The sequence below is a fragment of the Aotus nancymaae genome, unplaced genomic scaffold (assembly GCF_030222135.1).
Source record: "Aotus nancymaae isolate 86718 unplaced genomic scaffold, 86718_ANA_hifiasm-v0.15.2.pri h1tg000046l, whole genome shotgun sequence".
Taxonomy (NCBI): Eukaryota; Metazoa; Chordata; class Mammalia; order Primates; family Aotidae; genus Aotus; species Aotus nancymaae.
The window spans coordinates 29,548,904-29,564,235 of NW_026988460.1; the positions used below are offsets into that span (position 1 = coordinate 29,548,904).

Here is a 15,332-nt window from a genome sequence, read left to right on the forward strand (position 1 = left end):
CAATCTCCACCTCCCAGGTTCAAGTGATTCTGCTACCTCAGCCTCCCAAGTATATGGGACTACAGGCACCCACCACCACAGCCAGCTAATTTTTGTATTTTTAGTAGAGATGGGGTTTCACCATATTAGCCAGGCTGGTCTCGAACTCCTGACCTCAGATGATCTGCCCGACTCAGCCTCCCAAAGTGCTGAGATTACAGACATGAACCTCTGCGCCTGGCCAAAGCTATCTTTCTTTCTTTCTTTTTTTTTTTTTTTTAACCCTATTCTAGCCTTTCTCCATTTTAAAATTTACTCTGGAGCAAAAAAAGAGAATGAGAGAGCGTTTGCTGGTGTAAGTGTAATGGTGGGGTCACCGTTTATAGCAGCACACTTTCTGAAACAAGCTAATCACAGGGAATTGGTTAATAAATTATGATACAGCCACACTGAAAGATTACTATTCTGCTCAAAAGCACAAAAAGTATGAGGGAATTCTTGATGTATTCTTAAGTAACAGTCTCCATAATGTACGGGTAATTTAAAAAATTAACCCTGCAGACAGGGTTTTCATTGTGTGGCCTCCGTGTAAGAAAAGAACAAGCCCCATCCACACACACTTGCCTGTATGTGCACCGAGCTGGTAGCCTAGAAGAGACAGGTGACACTGGCCACCTCTAAGAAGGGGACACTGTGTGTCTTTGACAGGGTGGGAGGGGCTTTTCACAATGAGGGGCTTCTAATACACTTTTGAATTTTGAACCAAGGAATACTCTGCCAGGTCAAAACCAAATTAAATTCCAATAGAAAAGCTGAAGGGCCCCAGATGGGTCTGGGCAGCCTCCTTCAGCACCGCCCTGTGTGAGATCCTGGTGGATGCATGCAATTCCATTATGGCAGGCATGTTTCACCCAGGGCTTAGTGCCAGCTAGCCACCTCCTTGGGGGCCCCCTCGCATTTGTAGTCAGAGGGGCGCTGAGAGAAGCTCACCTTCACGGTAACACCTTGCTCATAGTCTGTTGTGTGTTGAATTGTGTCACCCCAATTTGTATGTCTAAGTCCCAACCCCACTGTCTCAGAATGTGACCTTGTTTGGAAATAAGGTCTTTGCAGCTGTAATTCACTAAGCTGAGGCCATTCTGGAGTGGGGTGGGCCTCCAGTCCAACGTGATGGGGTCCCTGTAAAACGGGGAAAGTTGGACACAGACACACACAGGCAGAATACCATATGGGCAGGAAGACTAGGATGAGAGTGACGCTTCCACAAGTCAAGGAGCACCAAGGATCGCCTGCAAGGCACCGGAAGCCAGGAGAGAGTCCTGGAACGGGCTCGCCCTCAGAGCCTTTGGAGGGACCCAGCCTTATGGAAAACTTGGTCTCAGACATCCAGCCCCCAGAGCTTGAGAAAACAAATGTCTGTGGCTCCAGCCCTCCAGTTTGGTGCTTTGTTACAGCAGCCACAGGGAACCCATACGCATTGTCTCAAGGGAAGAGGGCAGATCTGTGACTCCTGCCTAGTGCTTGATTTAGAGCCACCTTAACCCATGAGGGAGCTGGACAGGCTCCAAGGCTGTCTCTGACCTCTGAGAGCACCCACCCTGGCCCAGCACTTACTGTCATTGGTCATAGTCTTGGAGACCATAGTGGATGGTATCTCAGACATCCTAGCTGAGGCCCAGGGGATTGACGTAAGGCTCCTCCTCTTCTAAAGGATATCCTCACCTGGGGAGTGACACAGAGCTTGAGTCAGGTGGTCCCCAAGCCCAGAGCTCCCTTGCCCTGGGTGGCTGACACCAGCATTTACGAGGGCTCATTGTGTGGGGACACCTGCCTGCTCCCTGCCCTCTTCCACCCGAGGGTCCACTCTCCCCTCCTGGACCTGGCTCTAGCTGCCTACTTCTTCTGTTTCTTATAGCACATCGATTTTGGCCTTAAGCCTTTGCATTTTCGGCCTCCTCAGCCAAAATATATTCTCCCATACCCAGCTGGGGGTGGTGGGCTCCCTTCTCTTCAATTCTGAGCTCAAATGTCAACCTCTTTAGAGAGACCTCTCACCATCCCATCCAAAGTGATTTCTTCCTCCCCACCCCTGTGTGACCTTTATTTTCTTCTCTGCAATTCCCTCTAACTGATTATCACTTTAAAAATCTGTTCATTGTCTATTTCTCTCTAAAATGTGAGCTCCATGAGAACAGGGGTTGTTTTCTGCTTATCCAAGCTCCTGACGCACCCTTGGCACTCCTTAACTTCATTCATTTCATTTTTGCAAGGGAGAAAGCAGAGATTCAGCAAGATGCCCAAAGTCACGGTCAGGAGGGGCTGCCTCTGGAAGGCGCCCAGGGTTCCCCCACTATAGGCTTTTGCCATTCCAGCCGCATTCCTGCGACAGCCCCCTAATTGGGTTAGCCTGGGGTTCGCAGGGTCGTCTCCTAACACCCGCACTCTGCCAGCGTCACCCAACCCCCGTGCCACACAGCAAGGTGTACAGGGATGGTAGGACAGAGAGGTGGATGGTAGATGGTCAAGCAAGTGGCATACGAGCAGAGGGCGGAGAGCCTTGCAAGGCGCCTTGCGAGGGGCGCCGGAGAGGTACGCTCCCGGCCACGCGCGCCCCTCTGGCCCTGGTCTCGAATCCCTGCCCCCGCCCCCACGCACCCTCACGGAACCCGCCCGCCCCTTCTTCCCCGGCCTCACGCGCACCCACCTGCTCCGACCGCCCCAACTCGCTCCGAAGCCTCCGCGCGGCAGTTCTCAGTTCCAGGAGTGCGGCTCTTGGGTTTACGTCTCCAAGGCAACCATTCTTCAGGCCGGTTGTGACGCCACAAAGGCCGCTGAGGCTGGGCGCGTGGAGGCAGGGTCTGCGGGCCGCGGGGCAGGGAGGACGCGCGGCCCCGCTGCTAGGTCTGAGCTCCCGGCGCCGCGTGCGCCCTGATGCCGCCAGGACTGCGCCTGGCCCAGGCCCGCACCTGGTGAACGCAGGTTTCTTCCTCTGAAGCTCATCACTCCGCACTTGGGCCGGCTCCTTTTTTTCATCCTGATTGGTTTATTCACCACGTCTCAAGCACTAAACAGGGCGCGCAGGGCAGATGATTTTGGAACAAAAATAGCCCTGGTTCTTTCCTGCGGAGGGATCACACTTACTAGAGGGACGGTTCTCAAAGTGTGGTTTCAAGACCAGCAGCATCAAAAATGCTGGGAACTCCTTAGAAAGGCAGGTTTACAGTACTCGCTCTGGAATCAGAAACTCGGAGTGGAGCCCAGCAATCTGTGTCCTGACAAGTCCACGCGCAACTCTAGTGCTGGCTAGTGTTGGAAAGCCACTGCTCTGTGGAGCGAGTGAGACCCATCATAGTGAGACAGTGACACGCGAGAGGATAAGGCAGGCCATGCAGACCAGGGCAACTTTAGAGCCTCCAGATCCACCAGCTGCTTGCAGCCAGGGGCACCAGGGTGTCTGGCCCTCCCACTCAGGGATCCTGTCTTCCACAAAAAGCAGCAGCCAGAGACCGCTCTTTGAGTTCTGAACACATCACTAGATTTTCCCAGTATCCATGGGGATTGAGAGATTGACAAAGGCTGCTTGGAGCTGACATCATCTACCAAAAATACAGCTGACAGTCAGGGGCTCATCTTTTCAGGGATATTTAGGGGTTTCTGGGGGACTCTGGAGCAGTATGCAGCCCAGCAATGTAGTCCTAGTGAGGATCCCAGCTGTGCCAGGCTCTGCCCAAGGTCGGTGTAGTGGGTGGAAAGACCATATCCACAGCAGGAACTCCGCTGGAGCCAGGGGTGGGAGTGAGGAGGAGCTCCCAAGATGGAAGGAGCAGGGATCCCTGAATCCTCACTTGTAGAATAGTGTCCCAACTTGCAATATCCACAGTGGGCTTTGTACAAGGGAGAAAGAAAGTTGTGTTAAGCCACATATGTGATTTGTGCATGTGCATATGCGTGCTCGTGTAGTGTGTACATGTACACATATGTGTGCTTATTACAGCTGCTAGTGTCAAATATGCTGAAAGACAAGTGGTCCCTTTACCCTTAGGAGAGAGGCTCCTTACACTGACATTCAAAGTCCTCAGTGACCCAGCCCCAGCCTACCTCTGCAGCCTTATCTCCCCACAATCCATCAAAGCAGAACAAAAAGCTGTGCCTCCGATTTAGGTTTCAGCAAACCACAAGAAGCGCTTCATGAACTAGTGACTCAAGTAGAAAAGCAAGTGTTTTTGAAATGGTTTATCTAAACACTAGGTGTTCGAATGAGGCTTTTAGGAATCTAGAAAATAAGCGACCCAAAGAGAATAAAGCAACCGAGGCTCCTGCCGATTCACTGTCATCAACAGGTCAGTTTATGAACTGTTGTGAATCTCCCCAGGAACCTTACAGAGCGTTTCCTATGTGCCAGGTGCTGTTCCACATGCTTGACACCAATCCACCCATTTCACCCACATGATCACCCTGCCTTTGCGTGAGCTGCCCGTGTGGACGGAGCAGATATGCAGCGAGGCAGTGGATCCAGCTCTGTTCTTACCTAGAACACACTGCCTCTCACCAGAAAATCATCCTATCATTTTATGCAGTTATCCCAGACAATGATGCACAAGCTTTGGGAAAAAAACACAAGTCCAAAGGTGTACTTTATAATAAAGGCAAATCTAGTCTGTTTCGGTGTTCTGGCCTTTGTTTGCTCTTGGTAGCTTACAAGGTTAGAAAGAAAACCATCTAGAAAACGTGACCTGATTTGGAACTTTTATTCTTAGCCTAACAGATCTGACTAGAAATACCATTTGCTGATGAAAAGCTAATTTTTAAAAATCAGATGGGTGATTGGTGAAGCGATGGTGACCGGCTGGCTGTGTGGTGAATTGTAGCAGCCTGCAAGCCGTCCAGCCCAGGGAGTGGGCATGTGGGTGTCTGCTTCAAAATCCTTCCAACGTTTCTGTATGTTTGAAGCTTGAAATTGTTCATAATCAAACATTTTGGGGAAAGCTAACAATCTTCTTAAAGGAGAAATTTGTATTTCTGATTTCATATTTTCCCCCTCAAAGAAGATATATCAGTCTGTGCTCTTGGGAGCAAACAACAGAAAGCAACGATAGCCAGTTAACAGGGAAAAGGATTTGGAGGTGTCCCCAGACTCCATAGGAGGACAGGGAATCAGGCTGGGAGATGCTGTACACTGGAGTGGAGCTCAAAGCCACTGCAGGCATGTTCTGGAAGATACTATGCTGTGATTTGAAGTCTGCTGTGTACTCTCGACTGGCAGGCAGCACCTGAATCACCTGCCTGCACCTCGTGCCTTCCACACAAGATCTCTGGCTTCTGCGGTGGGAGGAGGGACTCAGAATCCAGGGTGGGTCAGGGATTGTCCTGTACCAGGACAGGGTATTCCGAGGTCTACCACAATGACAAAGCCTGAGAAAGCAGCTCGTGTTTCTTTCCTGCAGCACGTGGTCTCACTGTCATTCTGCAGCACAGCAGGCCAGACAGGATTGTTAAGTCACCTTCCAGGTGAAATTCCTTAGATGCCCAGATCTCTCCCATGTGTGCTTTCCTCTTTCTCAAGGTGCTAGGATATGGAGAATGACAGCCATGTCTGCTGTGCTTCACGGTGAGTGCAGGGCTTTCCACGGGGAGGACAGCAACGTGAGCTCTTTGCACTACTTACACTGCCCTAGAAGCCACTGTGCAAGGTGTGACCTGCAGGACTTTGTCTACCATGTTTTAGAGGAAACCTGCAAAGTCCTTAAAGAGTGTCTGAAGCCCCATCCCCCCTCCTTCTCTGGGCACGTGTCCCCACCCATTGCCAGGTGCTCTTGCCTGGCATGCTTTTTCTATTTTGTGAGCAACCACATTAATCAGATCGCTTTCCTGCCAGCTCAAGTGGATGAATAATTTGATTGGAGCCTGGGAAAAAACAGGGGTGACTTTTGGCATCCACACCCAGGCATAGCACATTTGACCTCATGCCAGAGAAACAGTTCCAGTGGAATAAAAGAGAATGGGCTGGGCACAGTGGCTCACGCCTGTAATCTCAACACTTTGGGAGGCCAAGGCAGGTGGATCACGAGGTCAGGAGTTCAAGACCAGCTTGGCCAAGATGGTGAAACCCCGTCTCTACCAAAAATAGAAAAATTAGCCAGGTATGGTGGTGTGTGCCTGTCATTTCAGTTACTCAGGAGGCTGAGGCAGAGAATTGCTTGAACCTGGGAGGTGGAAGTTGCAGTGAGCCAAGATCACGCCATTGCACTCCAGCCTGGGCAATAGAGCAAGACTCTGTCTTTAAAAAAACAAAAAAAACAAAAAAAAACTTGGAGCCCAGAGTAAGAGTAAGATTGGACGGGCTTGGGAAGGCAGCTGGGGATGGCATCATTTGGACGAGGTTAAAGGGTGAATAGGATCTAAATAGGCCCTGAGTCAGGGAATTTGAGGAGCAGGGAAGAGCATGAGCCTGAGTCCAGGGAATGGGAATGACCCAGTGGGGCCAGAGTGTAGGATGTGTGACAGCAAAGGCCGTGGTGGGGGTGAGGGGATGGCATGCATGGGGCACTAGGAAAAGGTAGGCAGGTGCCCACCCAGTCATAGAGGGCAGGAATGGCTCTCCAGAGGCGATGGGTGGAGTCTTTCATTACTCCACATGGGGGACAAGGAAGGCAAGGCCTCCAGGTTTGCTACTTGGTTGATCTTTACTTTTAAGAGGATGGATTGGAGGGCTGGAGGGGTGGAGGGGTGGAGGGGTGGAGGGCCAGGAGGCAGGCCCAGGGGCAGGGCAAGGTGTTACAGTACAGCAGCTGTTTTCCAACAAGAGATAAAGCTGACTTAGGTTAAGGTGGATGCAGTTAGGATGGAGAGAGAGAGAGCCTGGATAGAAGCTTTGCTTAGGAGGCAGGCTGGGCAGAATGGCTGCTGGGGCTGAGGGGAGGCACCTGGATTCCGGTGGGTGAAATGCATTTGCCGGGAGGAGACCTGGTGGGAGGAAGTGTGTGCTTAGGTCTCCTTCACAGAGTGGACATGCTAGGAGGGGTGTGGCTGGCTGCCTGCCGCCAGCGGCTGCACATGAGGGAGCACTGCTGCGCATAGTCACTCCGCTCCCTGGGCACATCGGAGCAGGGCCATTCCTGCCTAACACAGGACTCTTCTAATGCGCAAGCTTTGCACCAGAGCCTCCCATCACCCTGGGCAAGTTTCTGAGAGCCGCCCTGCAGCATGAGGCTTTTCCTACCCAGTCTCCTTTCCTCTCTTCCTTCACAGATGTCAGGCCTGCAATGTGTAGGAAGTTCTCCCTCCCTCCTCCTGCTCCCCTCTCCTTTATCTAAACAGGTGTTTCTGTCGTCTGTTTCTGTCTTGGCATCTGTGTCTCGGAGGACTGGGAGAATGAGTGTGGGGGAAAAGGCCTGGGTCAGTTTCAAATGGGCTGAGCGTGGGGTTCCCTGAGACATCTCCAAGAGCAGGTGCCAACAGTTGGCTGCCTGTATGGGTCTGAAAATCCGGGGAGAGAGGGTTGGTGTGCAGGCTGCAGGTAAAATCACCTTGGGGAACATTTGGAGTGAGAAGAGAGGGTAGCCTGAGGAGGAAGAGGAGCTCAAAGGAGACAGGGAAAGAAGGGACAGCAAGGAGGGAAGAGCACTAAGAAGGTGGTGCTGTGCAAAGCCAAAGGAGCGGAGAAGAGAGGTGGGCTGCCAAGACCAGTCAGTGGGAAAGAAAAGTCTTTTCAGCCAGTGGTGCGGGGACAACTAGATATCCATATGCAAAGGATGAAGCTGGACCTCACCTCACATCATGCATAGAAGTTATGTACCCAAGAATGATGAAAGCCTATGTTCACACAATAACTGGTACACAAATGTTCATAGCAGCATTATCATAGTAGCCAAGAAGCAGAAGCAATCCGTGTTCATCAGCTGAAGAATGAATAAACAAAACAGATTATAGACCGAAATGCAAGAGATAAAGCTATACAACTCTTAGAAGAAAACATAGGAATAAATATTTGTGACTTGAGTTCAGCAACTGCTTCTTAGATATGACACCAAAAGCAAAAGCAATAAAAGAAGAAAATAGATAAATTGGACTTGGTCAAATTTTAAAAACTTTTTAGCTATAAACAGTATCATTAAGAAAGTGAAAAGAATGGGGGAAAATATTTACAAATTGTGTATCTGATAAGGGACTTGTATTTAGAATCTGTAACAAACTCCTACAGCTCAGTAATAAAAAGACAAATAACCCAATTTAAAAACTGGCAAAGAATCTGAATAGACATTTCCCCAAAGAAGACACACAAATGTCCAATAAGTACATAAAAAGATGCCCAGCAACTTCAGTCATTAGGGAAACACACATTAAAACCACAGTGAGATACCATTTCACACCCACCAGGATGGCTGTAATAAAAAAAAAGACAGTAACAAGTGCTGGCATGGATGTAATCAGAACCCTCATGCACCACTGGTGGCAATGTAAAACATTGCAGCCACTTTGGAAAACAGTCTGGCAGTTCTTTAACCATTAAGCATAGTTCTAGATGAGCCAGCAGTTCCGCTCCTAGGCATATACCCAAGAAAAAGAAACCATATGTTCGCCAAAAAACTGGTACCCAAATGTTCATAGCAGCATTATTCCAAATGGCCAAGAGGCAGGAACAACCCAAATGTGCACCAGCTGAAGAATGGGTAAAGAAGATGTGGTCAGAGAGATCCAAGATGGCTGATCACTAGCAGTTCGGGATTGTAGCTCCCAGAGAAAATGCATAGAATGAGAGGACGCCACACTTGCAGACGAATTTTTGTTACCCACGAACCTGAAGATTCCCAGCGGAGGAGCCCCATGGGTCGCCAGGGCGACTCTTGTGGCTGGCATCACGGTTTTGCCAGCACCCCAGAGCGGCGGTTCTTGGTGCAAAGTAAACGGGACAGATCAAAGTTTGGAGCTCCGGGAAAGCAGAGTCGCCCATTTACCTGATTGAAGAAGGGACTCAAGAGGGAAGCCAGACCGGAGATTCCCGGGCAGAAAAGCACTACAAATCTTGATGCCACTGTTTTGGCCGGCGCAGTGGGTTGCTCAGATTTCGGCACTGGGAATCAACAAGTTGGACGTCCACTCAGAGACCTAATTTGAAAGTAGGCAATTACAAAGACGACAGGTGGATGAACTCACAATGAAGGAAAGAAACCAGCGTAAAAAGGCTGAGAATACCCAAGATCAGAATGCCTCTCCTTCTACAGGGGATCACAGTTCCTCATCAACAAGAGAACAAGGCCTGATGGAGAACGAGTGCGTTCCATTAACAGATTTAGGCTTCAGAAATTGGATAATAAGGAACTTTAGTGAACTAAAAGAACATGTTCTAGCCCAATGTAAAGAAACTAAGAACTTGAAAAAAGGTTTGAAGAAATCCTAACGAGAATAGACAATTTAGAGAGGAATATAAGTGAATTAATGGAACTGAAGAACACAATACGAGAACTTCGCGAAGTATGCACAGGTTTTAAGAGTCGAATTGGTCAAGCAGAAGAAAGGATATCAGAGGTCGAAGACCAACTTAATGAAATGAAACGAGAAGACAAGATTAGAGAAGAAAGAGTAAAAAGGAATGAGCAAAGTCTCCAAGAAATATTGGACTATGTGAAAAGACCTAATTTACGATTGATAGGTATACCTAAATGTCATGAAGAGAATGAATCCAAGTTGGAAAATATTCTTCAGTATATTATTCAGGAAAACTTTCCTAATCTAGTAAGGCAGGACAATACTCAACTCCAGCTAATCCAGAGAACACCACAAAGATATTCCTCAAGTAGAGCAACTCCAAGACACATAATCGCTAGATTCACTAGGGTTGAAATAAAGGAGAAAATTCTAAGGGCAGCTAGAGAGAAAAGTCACATTACCCATAAAGGGAAGCCTATCAGACTCACAGCAGACCTCTCACCAGAAACCCTACAAACTAGAAGAGAGTGGGGGTCAATATTCAATATCCTCAAAGAAAAGAATTTTCAACCCAGAATCTCATATCCCGCCAAACTAAGCTTTATAAGCGAAAGAAAAAGAAAATTTTTCATGAACAAGCAAGCACTCAGCGATTTCATCACCACCAGGCCTGCTTTACAAGAGCTTCTGAAAGAAGCACTACAAACAGAAAGGAACAACCAGTATCAGTCATCCCAAAAACTTACCAAAACATAAAGAGTATCTCTATAATGAAGAATCTACATCAACTAATGGGCAAAATAGCCAGCTAGTATTAAATGACAATATTGAACTCACAAATATTAATATTAATTCTAAATTTAAATGGATTAAATGTGACACAGACAGGTAAACTAAATAAAAAGTCAAAACCCATTGGTACGCTGTATCCAGATCTATTTCACAAGCAACGACATACAAAGACTCAAAACAAAGGGATGGAGGAAGATTCACCAATTAAATGGAGAGCAAAAAAAAAAAAAAAGAAGAAAAACCAGGAGTTGTAACTTTCGTCTCTCACAAAATAGACTTTAATAGTAACAAAGACTAAAACAAAGAAGGACATTACATAATGGTAAAAGGATCAATGCAACAACAGGAGTTAATGATTATAAATATATATGCACCCAATAAGACAAGTTCTTAATGACTTAGAGAGAGACTTATAAAAAGACCTTAATGACTTATATTGGACTCCCGCACAATAATAGCGGGAGATTTTGACACCACATTGTTAATATTCGACGGATCAACGACATAGAAAATTAATAGGGACATCTATGATTTGAACTTAGACCTGGAATAAGTAAACTTAGTGAATATTTATAGAATTCTCCACCCCAGGTCCACAGAACATACGTTTTTCTCAGTATCACATTGCACCTATTTTGAAAGTGACCACATAATTGGAAAATTGGAAGTAAATCACTCTTCAGCATTTGCATAGCATTTCACAGACTTAAATGAAATATTGGTTGGTTGTTTGTTATTTTCTTCCCTTATTCCTTCCTGTCTCCGTTGTTAAGCACAATTATCGGCATAAAAGAGGTTTTTAATACCTATTTTTAGATTGCATTCCAGCCCGGGCAATAGAGCAAGAATCCTGTTCTCTCTCCCCCTTTTTCTTTCTCTTTCTTTCTTTCTCTCATAAAAAAAAAGAAGATGTAGTCTATCAATGGAATATTATTCAGCAATAAAAATAAAGTACCGAGAAATTCTACAACACAATGAACCTTGAAAACAGTATGCCAAGTGAGAGAAGCATCACAGAAGATCACATGTCCTATGAATTCACCTATGTGCAATTGGGGAAATAGGCAAATGGGCAGTGGTGGCTAATGGAGATGGGATTTTGTTCCTTGGGGTGATGAAAATTCTTAGACTATGGTGAACATTAGATCTACCCTGTGAATATAGTAAATGCACTTTAAGTGGGTGAAGTTTAGATATGTACATTATATCTCAATAGGTATGTTCAAAAGGAGAAGAAAGGGGTCCACATTGCCGAGTGCTCTTGAGTGGCCAAGTGAGAGAGACTGAAGAGTGTTCATGGGATTTGCCAACAAATCGGTTGACCTTGGTGTAAGCAGTTTCAGGATCTTCTGGGGGACTGAGATGGATGGGTGATGAGGAGGAGGAGAAAGTGCCCATGGACAGCACTTTTGACGGTCCTGGCAGTGGCTCCATCTTGCTCCTTTACGGGTGTGCAGACCCACAGTGGGACTGGGGAAAAGACCCTGGTCTTCCCTGCTGCTCTGGTGGAGGCTAGGTCATTAAAGCCAGAGCCCCAGTGCCACAGTTTAGGAGGTAGGACGCTAGGGAATGCAGCATGGTGGGTGAGAAAGGTACATAGCACTGGCCTGGGTCCCCGATGTGCTCCTGGGCCTGGTCTCCACTTGTGGGGGTGGGGTGCAGGTCCCAGGTGGTTAGGGGACTGTGGTCAGCCAGGAAGAGGGGCTGAGACCAGACCAAGCTGTGGGAATAGAGGAAATAAAAGACACACGCGCGCGCACACAGAGAGAGAGAGAGAGAGAGAGAGAGAAAGGGAGAGAGTGTGTGGAGGCAGAAGGAAGCTGGAGGGACCAAGGTGCTGAGGAGGCTGGGGTGAGATCCGAATACCAGAGGAAAGGCAGGAAGTGTGAGCATCAGGGGGTGCTCCCCGGGGCGGCATGATTTAGCCCCGGGAGCCCAGGGAAGGTCGTCTCCACACTAGCTCCAGATATCATTTAGGTTGTTTTGCTTCAAGAAACAGAAAGCTTCACCGGAAATGACTTGACTTACAAGGAAATATCTCATGAGAAGCCCCTCAGAACACCTCTCCTCACATCTTCTTAGCCAAAAAACCTCCTGCATGCCTAAACCAATCGCTGCCTGGGTGAAGGCTGGGGACTCGGTGGGAGGCCTCACACCGCCGCCACCGCAGGGCGGGTGCCTGGACCGCATCAGTTGTGTTAGGAAGGGCATGGGGGATCTGAATGGATTCTGGCTTGGTCATAGCACTCACTCCGTGACATCCCCACCCAGGTGCCTGCAAGCCCTGAGGCAGGCGGCTTGTCTGGCTTCTCCCCGTCATCTAGCCCAGGAGCTCCGCTCTCCTGCCTGGAAACCGCATATGTGCAAGTACACTGAAAACTGTGTCTGCGAGGCGGGATTATGGCTGATTATTTTCTTCCTGTTGCTGTCTCTCAATTTTCCTTACAATGAAGTTGTACACATGTATTACTTCTAGAATAAGAGAACAGTGAAAAGTAGAAGAAACTGCTGGGAGGCACCGTGACTCCCGTGGGATGCGCGAGCTGCTGACGAGGATTTTCGGGTCTGGCCCGTCTTCCTGCGGCCCCTCCGTGTCCTCTGCCTGGAGCCTACTCGGTTTCCAGGCCTTTCCTCTGCCGAGCCCCCGCCAAGGACCTGGCTCCTGCCCTCCCATCTCTTCCCCGGCCAGTGTTTCCATCTCAGCCTCAGCCCCGCCACCCCTGCGCCCAAGCCTGGGCTGCTGTGTCCTCATTGTGCCCCCAGAGCCATGATCACTTCACAAGGACCTCTGCTGGTGTCTCCTCTGCTGTCCTGGAGGTCCCAGAGAACAGGAGCTGTGTCCTGTGACCCGCTGACGGCAACGTCTAGCACTCGGAAGGCGTTCATTATCTAGTTTGTCGAATGAGTCAATGCACAGTGGCTGGGGAATGGAGTGGACGGTGGACGGCAGGATAAGTGTTTCCTTGAAAGGAGGAAGTTCCCGCGGAGGGAGTGGACAGTGCCTGCCTGTCTGAGCCGCGCGCAGGTGAGCGGGTGGCTGGACAAGGCGCGGACTGCAGGGCGCTGCGGGTGGAGGGACGATGTAAAGGGGAAGGGTGGCCGAGACCAGGCGCAGATGACGCGCGCGTGGTGGGAGGAGCGGGGCGCTAGGGGGCCGACGGGCGACCCGGCGGCGCGCTGTCCGCATCCGCCACGGCGTGGCGCCCCGCACCGGCCAGCGCGCCAGGCGGCGAATGCCCTTTCTGCCCAGAGGGGACTTATAAAAGAGGAACCTTTTGTCCCAGGCGGCGGTGAAAGGTTCCCGGTGACGCAGGCTCGTAAACAAGTTGAAAACCGGCCGTCGTCAGGCGTTGAGACCGCTTAGACAGCGCCGCGGCGACCTGGGCTTGCTCGCCCGCGGGCCGGGTCCCCACAGTTCTCAGCTCGCAGGCTGGGCGCGGTGCCAAGGGGGCACCGGAGGGGCCAGAGACCACTTCCCAGGCCCCAGTGTCCCTTTCTTGAGTTGCTACAGGAGTCCACAGAGAGATTTGGGGTGGGGCCTTCAAGCCTACAGAGCCCCTTTGCCAAAATGATAACGCCCTCACACTTTTTTTTTTTCCTGGGACACAGTTTTGCTCTTGTTGCCCAGGCTGGAGTGCAGTGGCGCGATCTTGGCTCACTGCAACCTCTGCCTCCCGGGTTCAAGCGATTCTCCAGCCTCAGCCTCCCGAGTAGCTGGGACTACAGGTACATGCCACCGCGTCTGGCTAATTTTTGTATTTTTAGGAGAGGGGGTTTCACCAAGTTGGCCATCCTGGTCTCGAACTCCTGACCTCAGGTGATCCACCCGCCTCGGCCTCCCACAGTGCTGGGATTACAGGCATGAGCCACTGCTCCTGGCCCACCCTCACACTTCTAACGCTGCCGGATTTCTAGCTTTCAGCCTGATTTTATGCATACTTGAATTTTGTTTTGTTTTGTTTGAGACAGGGTCTTGCTCTGTGGCCCAGGCTGGAGTGCAGTGGTGCAATGTCGCCTCACTTCAGCCTCAACCTCCCTGGCTCAGGCAATCCTCCCCTCTCAGCCTCCCAAAGTAGCTGCAGCCCCAACAGGCATGCCACCACGCCTGGCTAATTTTTGTATTTTTTTTGTAGAGACAGAGTCTTGCTATGTTGTCCAGGCTAGTCTTGAGCTCCTGGGCTCAAGCAGTCCTCTCGCCTTGGCAAGTCCCAAAGTGCTAGGATTACAGGGGTGACCCCCCCCCAACATCGACTTCAAATCCAGCCCCACCCTAGCCTTGGCTTCATCAGATCCAAATTTATTCCAAATCCTGATTCAGGCTCACATTTTGAACCCAGTCTTCCCCAAACCCTAACCCAAGATGTCTACCCCAATTCTGATAAGGTCTTTTAGTGCGAACTCCGTTACTAACTGGATGCTAATTAGAGAACTTGGTAAACTGATGACAACGAACTCATCCAACCCCAATGTGAGCCAACTGCAAACCCAAACATAGATTCACAGTCTCTCCAAAATGCTGTTTGCAAAAATAGATAAGAAATGCATAAATACATTATGGGTGTAAAAAAATCCCAATGGTACAACAATGAAGGTCGTAAAAACTGGACATTCTCCTTTAGGAGCTACCACGTCCCCCTCCATGTATGTATTCTTCAACAGCAACTTGCTTGGCTTTTCTTACTGGCGAACTTCATAGAATGGAATCATTTGCCCTTACTCTCCAGGGACTGGCTGCCTCTGCTCAGTATTGTGAAATCCATCCACGCTGATGTGTGTGCCTGGGGCTGATCCATCATCATTGCTGCATAGTAGGATTGCATTGTACCAATATAGCAAAATTTATTTGTTCCTTTTACTGTTGATGACATTGGCTTGTGTCCAGTTTTTTCATTTTTAAAAACAATGCTTCTAAAACCAATTGTGCACATGTCTCCTGATGCACAGAAAGAAGGATTTTTCTTGAGCACAAACTCTCGAGTGTACCTGCTGAGTCATCAGAGGTACATGTGTTCAATGTTACTAGATAACATCACACTGTCTTCCAAACTGGTTGTACTTATTACAATCTACCAGTGGAGACTTTTATTTACTTCTTTGACAACACTCTGTATTGCCAAGCCTTTCAATTTTTGCCA

General features: G+C 49.0%; 1 protein-coding gene and 1 long non-coding RNA gene across 8 annotated transcripts in view; one reads left to right on the forward strand and one right to left on the reverse strand.

The window, feature by feature from the left end:
• Window positions 1-15,332, reverse strand: part of CFAP100 (cilia and flagella associated protein 100) — an 86,444-nt gene that overhangs the window by 48,898 nt on the left and 22,214 nt on the right. For 5 of the 7 annotated variants that reach the window (XM_064362111.1, XM_064362110.1, XM_021667037.2 and 2 more), the window contains one exon: window positions 1,594-1,701. The exons of 1 other annotated variant lie outside the window; for it this stretch is intronic. In XM_064362111.1, the coding sequence (XP_064218181.1) occupies window positions 1,594-1,642 (49 nt within the window). In that variant the 5' untranslated portion in view covers window positions 1,643-1,701. Of the gene's footprint in view, window positions 1-1,593; window positions 1,702-2,683; window positions 2,806-15,332 lie in introns of those variants that run through there. One more of the 7 variants, XM_064362112.1, reaches the window with a different exon arrangement.
• On the forward strand, window positions 2,864-4,631 carry LOC135268886 (uncharacterized). The gene is made up of 3 exons (XR_010337243.1): window positions 2,864-3,377; window positions 4,022-4,192; window positions 4,382-4,631. It is a non-coding gene; the product is annotated as an uncharacterized LOC135268886 (long non-coding RNA).